The 17,364-nt window shown below is 38.2% G+C and overlaps 1 protein-coding gene across 2 annotated transcripts in view; it reads right to left on the bottom strand.

Annotated features, from left to right (window-relative positions):
• Positions 1 to 17,364, bottom strand: part of PARN (poly(A)-specific ribonuclease) — a 40,001-nt gene that overhangs the window by 15,069 nt on the left and 7,568 nt on the right. For both annotated transcript variants that reach the window (XM_054270676.1, XM_054270677.1), the window contains 9 exons: positions 16,319 to 16,375; positions 15,376 to 15,453; positions 14,250 to 14,293; positions 13,720 to 13,762; positions 11,985 to 12,060; positions 10,802 to 10,912; positions 10,647 to 10,716; positions 5,864 to 5,919; positions 3,953 to 4,039 (listed from right to left, as the gene is read on the bottom strand). In XM_054270676.1, coding sequence (XP_054126651.1) covers positions 3,953 to 4,039; positions 5,864 to 5,919; positions 10,647 to 10,716; positions 10,802 to 10,912; positions 11,985 to 12,060; positions 13,720 to 13,762; positions 14,250 to 14,293; positions 15,376 to 15,453; positions 16,319 to 16,375 — 622 coding nt within the window. The remainder of the gene's footprint in view (positions 1 to 3,952; positions 4,040 to 5,863; positions 5,920 to 10,646; positions 10,717 to 10,801; positions 10,913 to 11,984; positions 12,061 to 13,719; positions 13,763 to 14,249; positions 14,294 to 15,375; positions 15,454 to 16,318; positions 16,376 to 17,364) is intronic.

Raw genomic sequence — 17,364 nt, 5'->3', positions numbered from 1 at the left:
GCAAAAATCAAGAGGAAAGGATTCCCATTCCAGACACAAGGTCTTATTATAGTCTGAAATCCATTTACATCTCCTGTGCTTACCTCTCCTGTCCTTATCTAAGTGCTTTACTGTTAGTACAATTCAGATATTGAAAACTGGTGCCATTTTTTTCACGTAGACTAGAAAATCAAGTTATATATAATGTTACACCACCATTTAACCTTCAGACATTACAAGGTTAAAAACAACGATGCAAAATGGCTAAAATACATTTATTCTCAGTTGTTTAATCTATTGAAATCTAATTTAGTCTACGGGTTACAAGGTTATAGAAATCTCTTCTGAAATCCAGCCAGATTATAAACAGATTTTCTAATTATAAAAAAATAAAAGCCTAGATAGATTTCATTCGCATGCTATACATTTGAGTAGCCAGCTATTTAGGAGTTTAAGTTATAATCATTTTGATTATTGCCAAAACCATAATTAATTCAGTATGGTTTCTGACATCTCCCTGTACTGAAGGGCTAAGGTTGCTATTAAGATTAGCCTACACCATGAAGTTAGAATTTCTTTAAACATATTTCAGGGCACATAAATTCAATTTCTAATAATTTTGCCTTTGAAGAACACAGAACTCTGCTGCCTATGGGTAAGTCTCTTTGGTGTAGGGAGAACATCCTTTTGGCAGGACATTAACATTTCCCAACACAAGCAAGGCCTGAGCTGTGACTGCAGCTCAGAACTGCAGTGCAATTTGGCAGGACCCCAACATGGAGTTTCCTTTAAAGGACAGAAATTACTGTACAAATTCATATTGCTCTATATGCATTGCTAAGTCTTTGCTCTAAAATTATTTGTGTATAAAGTTCTCAAATTTTGTATTACTAATTACAAAATTTTCTAAACAATCATTTCAGACATCTGAACCCATATTCTGTTGTAACTCTGGAACACAGAAATGCTGTCCATATAGTGTCCTCTTCCTATATATACAGTTTACTAATTTCAAGCTACCTGAGCAGACTGAAAGACAGATCAGAAAGAAAAATTCTCCTGAATACCTTGCAATTATGCCCTCAGTATAAAATAGGATCAGCAACCGACAAAAAATAAATTCCTAAAGGAATTCAGCTATTATTCAGATGGACTTCAGAATCCAGATTTTCACTAAGTGCCAAATAAAAATAAATTAATAAAAATCCAACCTATTGGTGGCACATAATTTCAGTATCAGATCCTTATTTATTGTTGCAGAAAGGCTGATGCATTCCATATGACTTCTGACTTTGTATTTTTAGGTAATAAAGGGTTTCAACACCTGCCAACATATCTTGCTTTTATACTCAGATTTATACATTTTAAATACAGAATTTAAAGAAAGTCAAACATTAAATAGCAGACACTGAGTTCCAATCTGAAGAAACCTGCAACAAATGCTCTTATGCAACTCTCCATGCTTTAGAAATGCTCTCTTCAGACTGCCACATTTCATCATTATTAAGAAGTAAGAATTTAAGAAAGATAAGATTAATAAATTAAATCATTCAGCAATACTGCTAAGCACTCGGTAAATATTGTGCATTTCAGAAGTATGGTGAAATGCAAATAAAGATCTGGAAAGCAAATGCAGCTGCAGTACAATATTTAGCAATCACCAGAGCCCTGCGCCAGCTCACTGCAAGGCCAGTGCAGATAAGCCACGTGCAGATAAGCCATGGACAGCAATGTAATGGAACACCAGCTCTAGAGAAATAAATCAGGAAATCTCTCTCTCTGCACATCAAGTCTTCAATACTTTGAAGAATGCCACTGGTGGTGGCACTGGTGGACTACGACATGAAGGTGCAAGTGAAATGTATTTCTTCCATAAAGAAATTTGAAAATTCTCCACATATTAGATCAAACATGCAAACTAGATAAAGTCCACAGAATAAATTCATACTGATGGATTACATCATTGAAACATTTTCTTTTTTATACTCTGTTCTTGTACATCTCCTACATGATTTCTACTGGCAATTATGCAGTAGTTTTTATAATACTTCAATAGTACGAGTTTTAATCAAAAGCCCAAAGACATTAATTTAAGTAGAACTTAAAGCTATACACCAAAGCTGTATTCCAGCACATCCTGTTTTAATGACTTCCTATTTCACATCAGCATGACCAAATAAACAAAGCAAATTTAAGAATCTAAAGTCTTCTAAGAGACTGCATAGTGCTGCAAGTACTGGTACAGTAAAACTACATTCACCTCTGAGACTATAAAAACATCTTGCATGAACAGGTGTCCACTTGGTATGCAGGCAGTCCTGAAGGATTTCAGAATCATGAACACCCCTTCTAGAGTAGCAAATGTAAACCAGTTCCAAGTGCGACACTGCAGCCCTTTCAGCTGTTTCACCATATTTTGTTAGAAGCTCCATGGAAGATTATAACTCTGTTTGAATTCATTCTAAAATAATTTTTCTGTAAAATTCGACTAATACTGCTTGATTTCAAGGCACTTTGCTGTAACTGATGTAATACCTTAGGATAATTCATGTCTGCTACTGCCTTTTTTTGTGTAGCTTTTGGCAAATCACTCAACCTCACGCTGTGCCACTCTGCCCCTATCCACCTACAACTGGAAAACCATGGGTACTTCTGTATTCCAGAATTTCGGAAGGAATAATCTGCAGGGTTTTTTGAAATACCACGGCAAAAAGACTTTTAAAAATATAGATTAATTACAAACCTGGAGCTTGTAAATGGAAATATGAAAACATTCAGATCTAAAATCTGGAGAGGTGCGGGAATCGGCAACTCCCAAAGCGAGCCTAGAGCGGTGTATGAGCGCGCCCCCTAGCGGCCGTGCCCGTCCCACGTAGGGAAGCGGCGGCGCTGAGGGGCACAAAGCGCCGGGAGCCGAGGGGGGGAAACCGGGAGCCGAGGGGCACAAAGCGCCGGGAGCCGAGGGGCACAAAGCGGGAACCGAGGGGCACAAAGCGCCGGGAGCCGAGGGGCACAAAGCGGGAACCGAGGGGCACAAAGCGCCGGGAGCCGAGGGGGGGAAACCGGGAACCGAGGGGCACAAAGCGCCGGGAGCCGAGGGGCACAAAGCGCCGGGAGCCGAGGGGCACAAAGCGCGCTCCTCACCCCGAAGAGCAGCTCCGCGAGAATCCTGCCATTTCTACATTCTCGCGGAGCTGCTGTTCATTCTCTACATTCTCTCTCCTACATCTCCCACTCGGGGCTATTAAATCCTAACCACTCCGCTGACCCCTGCTGCAGTGAAGATCGAATGCTCACAAGGAACAGAGAGAGCTGGATGCAGCTCCAGAGACCCTGCACAGGCAGAATACCAAGCACAAGAGATAAGGTCTCTTCTTCCACATCATCTATTAGCTCAGCTGTCCACGTACCTACATTTCATACTTGGACTTAGTAGAGCAACAACAGGACTACCGGTCCAGTTATTAACTACCCTTTTTGCTGTTTCTTCTCAATTGGATGGTTCACAATCTGGAAATCAACCTGGTTATTTTCAAGCTTAATTGCTTGCCTAGACTCACATGCTTTACACTGGCTGCAGGATGAACCTTGTTCCTAAAGCCTCCATCTGTCCCATACCAATCCCCATTCTGTTTTTACACCTATATAAACTCTTACTTCCCATCATGAGAAGCTGTAAATAAAAGGATTAAAGGTCCACAATATTCAACAAGCACCAAAATAAAGATTTCTAAAGAGCAGTTAATAAGAACAGTAATTTTCAACACATCATTACAAAGTCCACAGGACATCACATTCAAACATTACAAGAAGAGATTCATCGTTACCTATGCTAGGAATAAGTCTGCACCCACAGACTAAAAAACCGTAAGTTTACCTTATTAATAATAACAATCAAAAAACCAAACAAATAAAAAAAACAAACCCCAAAACAACCACCACCACCACCAAGAAGACAGACTGTATCACTCACCAAAGGCACTAAAAAGCTGGTATAGGTCACTAGTCTTCCACTCTTTGGGAAAAGTAACATGAAGAACATGATCTCGTTTGGGCTGCACTACAAAACAAAAATGTTTTTGTTAAAATAAGAGTCACTGCTTGTATCTTTAGAATATCCTAAAACTGTCATCTAATGTGGTTATGTGGTTTCTTCTTCCCTTTCCTTTTTATCTTGCGCAGCAACTTCATTCTTTTAAATGAGTTTTTAACACACATTTTAACAAGAGATTATGAAAGTCACATTCACATATTCAATACTATTTAACTTAACACGTTACTGAAATCCATTATTTAAGGAAAAATTGCACAAACTTGCTATTTCACTATGTGGCAAACAGAAACAAACAAATTACAACAGTCACCTAGTCAGCTGTGCCTCATCCCTTTTTTAAAAATGCAGACCCCAAGTGCACCTCCCACAGAAACCTGGCTGTACTCTTCAGGTGGCTTTGCTTCTCTGCAAGCAACCACCAGACTGCTTCCTGAACCCACAGTGGGGTTTACATCTCAGAACAGCAACTGAAGTGGCTAAACCAGCCAGCCCAAGGTGCCACCCCTGCAATACTTTCTGTTTAGAGCCTTAGAGAGCCTCCTTGGCTCAGGTTCTCCTAGAATATCTGCATCAGTCTGTTCTACAGGAGTGGCTTTCAGATAAAAGAGACAGACTTTCAGAGGCAGACTCTTTTTTGGCAACCCTTCTTGGCAAAGTATCAAAACAATCCTGTAAGTTGGCCAGCAAGTGGAAGTAGCATCTTTACAAATTAGTAGCTTTGGCACTCTCTCAATGACCCACAGTATTTACCCATTCTTCCACTCAGTATCAAACAGTTGGGGAAGGAAGATGCAATGTAATTAGATTACCATTCCAGCAGAGCCAGAGCTCAGTGATCTGACCACCTAACTGAATTTAAAATTAAATTTATGCCCTTACAGCATGTACTTTCCAACAGTTACTTGCATCTCCCTAGAACTGCATTCTGTTACTATTACACTGGCATCTAATAGAGCCACACTCCAGTCTGAGCTTTCCAATGCAAGGAGTGGAAAATGTCTCCACATCAGTACTGCTTCCAAATGGGTGTAATTTTCAAGACACTGTGTATCTGACTCCTCAATATAAAATTAAGCATTTATCTAATCAAGGACCAGACAGACTTCCAGGGCTTCACACTTTATTAAGTCAAGGCATCAGTGGGAACTCTCATCCAAAGTTTTCCCCCTCATCATGAAACATCCCGTAACAGTAAGGACATTTACAGTAGTAGAATCTAGTTTAATTTAAATATATTATCAATTAATTACAGCTCCAGGTCTGTAAACTGAAATAACCAGAAAGGTAAAAATGCTTTAAGTCATATTTTTCCATTATCATAATCCCATGTGGCAAAAGAATCCTGATGTTCAGGCTGAAGGTAAGGAGAGGTACTACTGCACAGCAACTGAGAAACAAAGTGGCCACAAGATTTCAGAACCATTTGCTACTCAATAGTTTGTATTCTGTATTTACTGCTGGGGTAAGGGGACAGTGTGAAGATCCCACTTTTTTGTGATATGGTACATAAGAATAGTACCCCAAAATAACAATAAAGCTGTTCATTTCAAACTCTCCCATTTAGTTACAGTAACTTAATTTGTTCTCTTCAGCCCCCTTTATAATGCAGATTCTCTGGTCAAAGTTGAAGAATTTCTGGGTTTAGTATTTTGTTAAAGGAAAACAAGGAAGCAGACACATTTAAATCATTTCATAAGTAGCTAATAACCTAAACACAGCTAATAGATATGCTGATATCCTTGCTTTAGATATACATAATTAATCTTTCACTTCCTTCTCCAGGAAGTGTGTCAGAATGGTACTACTTTTCCAATGAGAGAAGCTACTTACAGTCTGGTCCTTCCAAATTGAGATATGGTATGTCCATTACTCTCATAAGAAATAGCCTAGAAGCAATATGGAAAAGAATCGTTAGCAAATTTCTGCCTGAAGACCTCTTCCTTTTTATAGTTTTTCTACATGTTTCTTCTAAAGAAGCAGAATAACCATCCCAAACTCATTCTAAGGTATGTTAAAGCAAAACAGACCCTCTAAGCCCAATCTCTTATCTAAGAGTGAGAACTTGCACCAGTTGTGCCACCTAATTTATCCTCTGAGTGTCAGCAAAAGGGGGAGGTTTTATTAAAAAAATAAAAAGGTAGGTTTGTTTTAAGCCGAGTTATAATCTGAAACAAACTTTTGCCAAGTTTTTGGGATGTACTGATTTTTAAAGCACTCAAATAGTAAGTTTAGTAGGTTTTCACAAAAAAATAAAGATGAAATCTACTTAAAATACAAAAAAAACTCCTGGGGAGAAAACTACTTAAGCTCCCCTGCCCCAGGGTTTATCATATTGAGGAAAGCAATACAGTGGCCAACTGCGAGAACACACTACTGACAAAAAAATACATTTACCTGAAATTAATTAGGATCAGGTTTTTATTCCCTGAGACAAATCCTACATTTATTTGTTTGGCCAAACAATTATGTCACTAAACAGCACACACACACACCCCTATACTCCCTGTAGCCTAAATAGTGATTTTAGTATTAAGTGCACTTCAGGTGTGTAACTGAAGTAACTGCAGCTTGCAGCACTAACTTACACCACATGGATTATGAACACTGAGCTCCAACATAATCCATAATTAAGTATCCATAACTGTGGTTCTAGGATTCCTCATCTAACTGCAGAACATTTAAATTAATAAGACTTTTCTGTATGACAGCATGAGCTCTATATTGAATTAGCTGGATTCATGAAGTTGTGAGTTAGTGTTGTGAGAATCAGTGTCATAGCTGTACTTCCTTAAAAGCTAAGCAGACCAAGCTAAAAAAATGTTATTTCCTACACTGTTTAGGGACTACAGCCAGATCACACAGTCAGAGGACAGAAATCCATTTCTCAATAAGAACTCTGGGGTATTTTGAGGGAGCTACTTGGAAAACAGTTGTTTCTGTGGCAAGTCAAAGAGAACGAGGAGAGGAAAGCCATCACTGTGCCAGTCACAGCAGTGCATAAATAATCTCAAGGAGTCAACACTGTTCCTCTGCACTGAGCTAGGATGAAAGTTTTCACAGGTGTGTGGTGAACTGTGCAGAGAAATGGATCTAGCTGAAAAAAGAAAAGAGATTTTTTTTAACCCAGCTCAGTTTACCAGTCCAGGTCAGTGACTACTTCAGCCACACATGGCTGCAAGTATTCCTACAGTGAGAGTGGGAAGTTATTGGTAAACTGCAAAAAAACACACCAATCTCCTTTTGCAGTAAGTTTGCAAAGAAAAGTAAATTAATATAGAAAAGCTGAGGGATTTCCAGTACATGCCAGAGAACACAGCTCCCTATGAGAAACTTTCTACAAATATAGCACAAACCCAAGTGATTTGCATGGATTTTGGTTTCTGATATCCATTGCATAAAAAACATTTCTAAGCTAATTTCTATTTCTACAGGCCATGATTCTATTCAGCTCAATAAAATATGGTGTTCTCATTTCTCTACACTTCTTCCATCCTCTGGCTCCAGCTACAGCAAAAGAATACACAGCATTCAAACAACCCAAGGAGATACACAAGAACATTGTCATTAAAAGTTTGTGAGGCTTGTGGGTGGGGGCAGGAAGAAATGGAAGAGCCATTGCCCTAAACCAGTCAAAAAATTTCAAACCAACTCAAAAGTATATGAGACAATAACAGTATCCAAATTATACACACAAGAGTTTAGATACTGCAATAAAGAGTCCCATCATCTCAACTCATAAATGTTCACTGGGGATTACTCACAGCAGACAAACAGGATTTTTCAAAGATGTTGTATATACAATAAAACATAAAGATTACAGAAATGCATCTCTGGAATTCCTGCTTTATTGAGCTGTTTATCATATAACTACTGCATTATGCCTAAAAGAGCCAAACAACCCTAAGGGAAAGTCTGTTTTTAATCAGTTCCACTCTCACAAAAGCCCTAAAAGTAAAGATTTTACCTATGTTCATCATTATTCTATATGAACATTAACATATATCCTGGCCATTACTGTTGAACAGCCAGCCAGTCATAATTTTGCTCACATAATGAAAGACATCAAAATTACCCTGGAAAAAAGTACTACCTTCAGTTGAAAGCTAAGTTCATAAAAATCAAAGCTTGATTTTTTAATTTTAAATTTACTAATTTAAATCACATTAGTGCAAGCCCATTCAAACAGGAAATATTTCCAAAGTCCTAGCAATGATGTGAAAGTTTAATCACTGAACTGTAGTTAAATATTAACATCTAATACACAGATATCTTGAAATTAAGACTTTATACACAACCCAAAAAATCATGGTCTGTTTTAAAGAACATTTTCAAGACTGTCTGGATAATGGTTCAAACTGAGAACACTGCTTCTAAATATCTGCCTTACACTAAACTCCTCTGCTCAGCTTCTTTCAGGAAAAACTTGGGACACAAGGTATAACTTCCATTTGTGCAGCTTTTGTTTGCATGCTGTAGTTTGTGTTTTGCTTGAAGAATATGACTACAAAGGAAAAGCTTTCCTTGTTCTGACTGCTGCCCAGAGGATCAGGCAGGACTTCTGGAGGAAGGAGGAAGATTGTATTTTCCTCCCCAGCAGGAAGAGGATGCTCAGCTGGGGAAAGAGTCTAGACCACAAACTGGAGCCAAGCCGGTGCAGCAGGAGCTGGCTGGCAGCCCAGGGCACACCTGCCAGAAAGCCCCAGGAGCAGCACACTCACCAGGGGATATCAGGGAACTCTGAACTGCAGAGCCCTGGGTGCTGCTACAGGTGCTAAAAACACCAAGTGCTGCACACAGAGACCTGCAGGGACTGACTGAACAGAGCAAAAGCCTTGTTCATTGAAACACCCCACAGCTCTGACTTCTGACATGTACTTAAATGTACTTAAACATTCTTTATCTAAAAAAAAAAGAAAAAAATAGTTGCCTTATTCTGGTTTGCTAGTTTTACATTATAGGAGAAAGAAAACTAGCTTGAAAAATACCAGCCTTGGTCTGCTTGTTGTAAGGAAAAGGTGAGAGTCTCACCTCTAGGCTCTGACTTGGGTGATGTGGCAGATGTTAGTTAGAATATGGCAAAGCTTCTAAAATTATGTGAAGGCAAGACATGGCAAGTCTTCCAAGTTTCCATGATTTAAAAACAATATATAGCTTTTCTAAAACTATATGTTCTCAATAATGGCAGAATGGACAAACATTCTTTTCTTGCAAACAGTAATTTTCATTTCTTGCTTAAAAAAGTAAAAAAAAAAAAGGCAGCTGTTCTCCCTACAGTTTGTAAACTCTCCCTTTCTTTCCAGTCAGGCAGTTAACCCTGAAGCCAGAAAAGACACAGCAGGCTTCCTCTCACTCACTCTCACAACTGTGAAATGTCACTCCTAGAGGAATGTCACATTTCAAGTACACAATTAATTTGAAAAGCTTAAATTGAAATGTACTATTGTGACAGCTCTTGAAGTTGCTGTTTGTACTTGTTGCAAATATGCATTTCTAGGAAGAATTTTGGTTTATTACTGAAGAATTATCCTGCTCAATTGGCACTTACTACTTGGCATGTGTGTACCAACAACCTAGTGACAAATCCCATCTTAAAATGAAATTGTGCTGAACAATTCTATCTTTACCCTCACATTCAAATCAAGCAGTCACTGTGGGTCCATGTTCCATCTAGGGAATATTTGTAGCATTTGCTAAAATATATGGAGTTACTGCCTCACATGTCTCAGTGTCAAGAGAATCACAAAACTGCTGTCACTATAATGGTAAAATTTTCAGAACAATGAAAGGTGAACGCCACTGATCACAATGATTTTCTCATTTGTGTGAGCCATCTGAAGATAAAATAATTAATTTTGCCAACTCTTGTATTACAGGTTTGAAATTCAAGAATTTCTCTTGAATTTACACAGAGTAAGCACTAGAATCTTTTTAATTTCAACTCCTTTTTCTTTATGTGACAGACTGCAGCATCTTTAGAAGATTCCTAAGGTAAAATCTACAGATTAATTATGTAAAGGATTGACTCTGTGCATAAAGGATTCTAGATTCCCCAAGTTTTATTTCAATTTGTTCAAGGAGTTTGCATGAAGATCCAATTCAAAACCAAAATACTGCTTATAGCAACATTTCATAAATCATACATGTATATTTCTTATGCCATCTTAAAAATGAGTTACCCAACAATGTCAATACCAATGATTTGTGTTATTTGGACTGAACACCACAGGGATATTTTAGTTTTTCCAGCCTGATGAGCACACTCAGTTTTCACTATCACCAGTTACTGAGGGTCCTATAACATAAAGAACACCTGACCAGTTTTTCTTCAGTTCCACCACTTCCAAAGCTTACTCCAGAAATAATGGCAAGGCCATTAAAGCAGTCCAGGTACTCTAAGTGTCCTTTCACAGGTCAGCAGAAAGTAAACCATCCTCCTCAAAACAAAAGGTATTTATTTCATAGCCTCTCCAGCAATACCAGCATGAATCAGAAAGCCAGAAAAACTTCAGTTTAAAGAAAAATGCAGTTAGCTATTGATTGCATGGCTAGAGGTAGATCTGCTGAAGCTGGTGTTGTACTTCCTTGTGTTAGCAGGATTTATACAACTACTTACTTGTTAAAAAAAGGTTCAATGAGTTCTGATCTAGCAGACACATGGTTTTTCGGAGGACTGAGGAATGAACCTGATGAAGGAAGAATAAATTCAGTTTGTAATAAGCAGCTACAGAGAGCACCAGGAAGAAGGTTTGGAAAAGATTTCACATGTACCTAGGAAATTAGCCATGGAAATGAAGCACAGTCCAGTAATGTAAGCATCATACCCTGCTTCATGGAGTTGTTCAGATGCTGTATCGTAACTTGGAAATCCTTCTGCACTTTCTGAGGGGAAAAAGACATTTTTAAATAACTATCAGAGAAGATAAAGCTAGTCCTGTATGCTTACCCACAGGCTTATTTTGCTAGAGCATAACATCATTTGGGGAAATTTATACAACTTGCGGAATCTTCAAATTTTCTTAAGTTCTTTAAAAAACGGGTTTTTTTTTCTTTTTAAAATTAGAATAGGTTCATAAGATGGAAAGTCTTTCCCCTTAAAAAGCCCTTAATCCCAACACCTGCTCAGCCAAAATGGAGCACTAATTGTAAGACAGTGACAGTGGAATTCCCCACAAAGTCTCTTTTTTCCTGACTTGCATTTAAGAGAACAGTCTAATTAAAAGCTTCACAATTAACCAGACAGATAGGTCAGATTTTTCAAGGTATTTAAATGAAGACTGAACTGAGTGATTTAAAGATGTCTTTATTGACAAATACACTTGGGGTTTATGCTCTGCACATTCAACAATATAAAAAAGTACTGCTCATCTTGATTTTGATCAAGCACCGAAAACTTTCCCTTTCAACATACTCCACTCTACACTATTGCTCTCCCTTTTCTAAATTAGCAGCTTAAGAAAAATTCCAGAACCTTGAGCTAAGCTTGCCCTTTGATTAAATATCCTTCTGTTCACCTCAAGGCCCTTTTTCCTACTAAAAGAACTGTAGTAATTTCTAGAACACACACAACTGGTCACTGCTGTAGAAATTTTCTTAGTTTTGTTTGTCCAAGTGCCTCCTGTCCAAGTGCCTCTGGCTTTGATCTAAAGGACAACCATCAAATGAAAGTTTTAAACAAATTTCAAATTAATCCCCAAAAATCAACCTAAAAGAAAACAAATCCATCATTAGAAGATGGTGAAACTGCTGTTCACTGAACTCATCCATTCTTTTCTGTCTAGATTCCTATGAAGTTCCAGGTATACTTCTAAATATAATTGCACTGTATGTACAGTGCCCTCATTTAAAGTCTCTTCATCAAAACACTCAGTATGAGCAGGGAATTTATAATTCAGACCAAGAACAAACATAATCAAAGCATTTCAGAAATAAGAGCATTTTGAAATATCCTTACCAACTTTAGGAGGGCTGAATGGAACCTCTTTTAAACGTTTTTCCAGTTCTGCAAGTGATGTATTATTAATGAGCTCCTGCAAGAAAAGCCATCATTAATTGCCAATGCCAAGCACATTTTCCCTGGAAACTGAAATCAAACAGGATCAAATGAGTATTTACTGCTGCCACCTGGTGTTCTCCAAGGATTTACACAAAGCCCTATTTCAAACTAATGCACCAGAAGTGTGTCAAGACGAATTTCAGTTACCTTGCCTCACTTACATCATAAGCATTTATTAATGCTGCTCAGAATTATTGAGGGATTATGCCAAAGTAATATTTCTATTTGTATCTGGTTTCATGCAGGGTACATGTGCCAAGTTAAAGGCAGCACAAACAGCAGGGCAAATATTCTAAATACTCATCCTAATGGTTGAAGGCATTCAAGGTGAGTATTGAAATGTGCTTGCTGACTGGACATTCTTAAATAGTTTTACAATGTAAATACTGCTGATTTAAAGTAACACAGAGACAGTGAAAGAAGTCTGACAATCAGAAAGTTGCTCCTACATGTCAACTTAGTTGAGCAGCATCGGTGTTTCCACTGATGAATTATAAGCATAAAGAGCCACAAAGATATATTATAGATTAATTCCTTACTGAAGTTCTTAATCAAATATGTTTTGTCAATCAGTACAATGGAAACATTCAGAATCAACAGCCAGAGAAAGCAAAACACATCACACAATCTTTCTTAAAAGTTGTCAGATTTATGAAGACCAGATTTCCTTTGGTTCTCAATCAAGCTTAGCTGTTTACACTCATCAAGTCTGCAGACTGAAAAGTTATCAAGAACTAAGTACAATGAACAAGCTCAAATGATGCATTCATTTGGCATCCCAAAAGCAGGGTTTCATAACAACAGGCTAAAAACCCAAGCATCTGCTGTAGAATCACAAATATCAACATAGCTGTACCAAACATAAAACTTGTGCAGGTTTCCTACTTTTCAGAATGCCAAAGCCTCTATTCTAACCACAGCAGTGTGCAACACAAACCTGACAATACCTACAAGTGCATTTAATAGCACCTCTTTATGCAATGCTCAGGAGTCCCAGAGCTATGCACAGAGAGAGATGCTGCTTCCTCAGCATGTTTTTTAATTGGGGAAACAAGAGCTTATGAACACTTATCTCAATACCTCTTTAGAGGAATAAAACTCAGGCTGTAAGAGATTTTAAGAGAAACCTGTAATTTTTTTCCTCCTGCTGACTACCCACTGAGCAAAGGCCACAAGAGAACCTAATGATGATAAAGCATTTTTCCAGACAAATCTAAGTCAGCATTCACAGTACTCTAAGGCTTGGAATATACAAGCAGCTTCCAGATCCTATTTGTTCATGAACAGCACTTTTTATCTCCTGAGGGGACATGCTACTTAACAAGAAGAAAATAATCTACTAATCATATTTTACCTTGCAAAAACTCTGCATATTTTGGAATTCAAAGCTGCCAAGTTCCCATAAAACTTCAAACAAAAGTGACAAAAGCCAATAGTAGGAAAGTAAAAATTTGCATTCTGTAAATTCTGTAAGTTTAGATTAGGGGTAAAGAAAAATAATTCCTCTACAATAAAAGGAGCATCACAGAAAATATTATTCAACATCTTTCTCCACAAAGCAGTATCATTTGTTTCAATACACATGTATTAATGCAATTTTCTGTCTTCAAATCATTCTATAATATTAACTGACCTTAAAAGGTTGTGTACTTGCCATCAGTTTAGTATCCAGTAACCTAGAAACAAAATAAAGAGCTAAATAGGCTGAAACAGAAGAATGCCCATTTTGCCAAATCCTCAAAACATGTTCTAGTGTATTAGCTGGGAAACAGCAGATACACCCCACTGAAAATTACTCTTGGATTTGGAACAGCCAAAACATTCCTTGGCTTTGTTCAGCATGAAAAAGGACAGCAACCAAGGAACAGCAAGAGATGCAAACAACTAGTAGCAAATAAATCTTGTTCCAAATGAAGCATACATTGAAAACACCAATCATCATGCCAAACCCAGGGGAACAGCAAGGGTGCATCTTTTGCTAAGAAGTGAACCAACAACAATGCTTTTCTGAAAAAAGCTGCTCAAAATTGCTTGAAGAATTGTATTTATCTAACTTGATCCCAATTTCTTTTCCAGTAACAGCTAGGGTACAGGGCTAGGACAAAAAACATCAGCCTGCTACAACTATACTGAAATGGATGAAAGTTTGAACTGAGAACTTACCGGGGAAAGACACATGATGTTACTTCCTTGAACTCACTTAGGTCCTAATTTAACATTAAACCAGAAGATAAAAGCCAAGTCAGTGAACTGTTTACAGTCTGGGGAGGACAGAGAGCAGGAGCTACAATTATCCAAACAGCCTCTAAAAGTGAGCTACAGTAACTGAATTCTCACTGGAAGAGATGTGTCAGCACTACCACAGACACCACCTGCAATTACACACTACTACAGACTACATATTCCTGAATTCGTCTGTCATTAGTAATAAAATGTTCTCTCACTGCCAACACCTTATCCTATTTTATACCCTACTTCTGATTCCAGCCGAGTTAACAGTTCTTAAGTGTTCCCAGCATTTTGTATTTCAATGGAATATAAGCAGTCACTCCAGTTATGCAGGGACTGTCTACAGGTTTAGATCTGCCAAGGGTCAAAAATACAGGAACCCCTAACAATTGTTTACATTCCAACAACATCCAAACTGGTCCCAAGCTTCTTCTTCCCATCTTATGATCAAGTCTGTCCCCAAACACCATGTGAGCCATCCTTCTAACAAGACCTTTGGCTTCCTCAGACAATGGTTTTGGTGCCAATACACTGTTTAGTTTAACTGAATAGTCCAGTCAAGAACTGTTAGACAGCCCTGCTGCAGTCAAAGTGTGCTCCCTCTAGTTATTCTGACATTACAACTCTTCATCCCAGTGAACATCATCCTGCTACAAGACTGCTTATCATTTTAGAAAGTGTACTATATTATTTAAAACCACACATTCCCATTTTGTAAACTACAAAGGAGAAAATGCCACATAATTGTGCTGCAGCTCCTCACCAGTATATCATTACACGTGAGTCAGTTAAATATACCCAACATAAGCAAAAACCACAATTCTACTATGTGATTTGAACCTTTTAAAAATGTAAAGGAGAACAATCCAACTAAACTTTCTACATAAATATTTATGACAATAAGGCCAGAAGTACCAAACAGATTTTTTTTAAAGACTTTTCAACACTTGTTCACAGGTCGACCAATTCTTCCATTCAGAAGAAAGTGTGGAGATAATATTAAAAGACAAATACATTAAGGCATTTATTTCATCATCTGAACACTCAAAAGATTACTTACATCAGGTAGAGGGCAGTAGAACTGATGTATGGTGTGCATAACATCCAGCAGCATGTTGTGCCCAATAACAAGCTTGCCCTGTGAAAATAACATAAAATGTGTGGTACATTTCCAGTCCTGGCCATGGCAAAGGGCACCTGTGAAAACCCCTATCCCAGCTGCCAGCCAAGGGCACACAGGAACAGGTACACATCAAACCTCCCCATTTGCTCTCTGCCTGCCCCACACACCTTCATTCTCTCAGAGCAGCCACTCCTTTTTAAACTCTACGCCCACTATTTATCACAGGCTTCACAGCAGCTGCATATGTTGAGAACATGCACTAGAACAGCTACTTACAACTTGGTTTCCAAATGTAATCTATTTAAGATTGAATTCAAGGCATTTCTCTGTCCATCACCTTTTAATTTGCTTATACAACAACACACAATATATTCCTTATGGTTATAATATACAATAGTTATTAAGGGCATGGTCTGGCTTCTCACAGTGCAGAACCTTTCATGCCTTTCATGCCTAATGCTGTACAAGCAAGCTCTTTGAAAAAGCTCAATAAGTTTTTTAAAATGTTAACTTTGATTCATTTGACATGATAACAGTCCTCCTTTGACAGCCTTTAACTGCCAAGAAAAAAAACGAAAAAAACACCAAAATATTTTTGGAAGAGAGAAAGAAAAACCCACCCAAGCTTATTTACCTAAGAGCCCTAAGAAGTTGCTATTCTTGACTCTTACAGATACTAAGATTCTTCATGTCATTCTTTAGTTTGAGCTTACTTAACCTACTACACTCAACCACTGTAAAACACAAAACATAAACTTAAAATGTCACTTTAACTTGTATTTCATCTTCTCCTCCAAAATGTAACAGCAAAAGAATCCTTTCTTTGAAATATTTCTTTTTTCTTGCAAACAAAGATAGATTAAAAATCACATTAACTTACAGAATTAGCAATGGCATGAACAACTCTGGAAAATCCTACAGCATCATTCAACTCTTCCTGTAAGAAAGATTCTGACATTAGTGAGACACAAATACAAAAACTGCCACAACCGTACCTGCAAACTGCCAGATGCCCCCAGTTTGCCTCAAACAGACCCAGAACAGACCATGAAGGAAATGTCAATATTTGGAAGACACAAAAGGTTAAAGCAGGATGCTGCTCACAGAATTTCCATTTTCTGTGTAGCTCTAGCTCACTGTCAAGCAGGATGAGTCACAAGCTGCTGTCCTGGGGTGCCCCAAGCAGCCACTCTGCCCTTTGCTCACTCCCCTCACCCAAAATTCAAAGGCAGACAATAAGATTTGTGGATAAGGAGAGCCCAGCCCCTCCAGCCTCCTGGCTTTTGGGGGAGGGTGGGAGGGAAAGCCTTGGCACTGTGCAAGAGCTGTTCAGCAGCAGACAAAACACATGGATGGTATCACTGGTGTTTGAGCCACAAAGCAAGATACAGCAAGATACAGGCTGCAAGGAAGGGAAACCTCTCCCCAGGCAGAGCAGCAACAGCTGCACTCAGTTCATTGTCAGCACATGATCCCCAATAGTGCTCAGCAGCTCTGACACTGCAAACAGCTCACAAGGTATTAAAAATAACCTACATGTTTTCAGCTGTATTTTTTACATACATTGTTACATATGCAACAGGTTGTATCCTGATTGTCACTCCTATTAAATCAGACCATACTTTTACACTACCACAGATTGAGGAAGAAACATTCTTCATTATTCATATTAAAAAAAAACAAGGAGAAACATTAAAATGTGCAATTCAGATTATATAACACTGTAGTTGTATAAACTGACATTTCATTAATTTGGGGGGTTCTGACTACACAAACTGCACAACCTGTTCTGCAACAGATTTTTCTTTCTCAGGTCTAGGGAAGCAATTTCTGCATTGTGTTATCTGTCTTTATTCAGCCAGAACTAAAATGCAATAAAAACATTCACTGTTACTTTAGTTCAGCTCTGAATGCTGCTAGTTTGAG

This window comes from Melozone crissalis, unplaced genomic scaffold, assembly GCF_028551555.1.
Source record: "Melozone crissalis strain CALT ecotype California unplaced genomic scaffold, PUWL_Pcris_2 ptg000012l_1, whole genome shotgun sequence".
In the NCBI taxonomy this organism is placed as follows: Eukaryota; Metazoa; Chordata; class Aves; order Passeriformes; family Passerellidae; genus Melozone; species Melozone crissalis.
The sequence above is the reverse complement of the archived record's forward strand: the minus strand, read 5'-3'. Positions and strand labels throughout refer to the sequence as shown.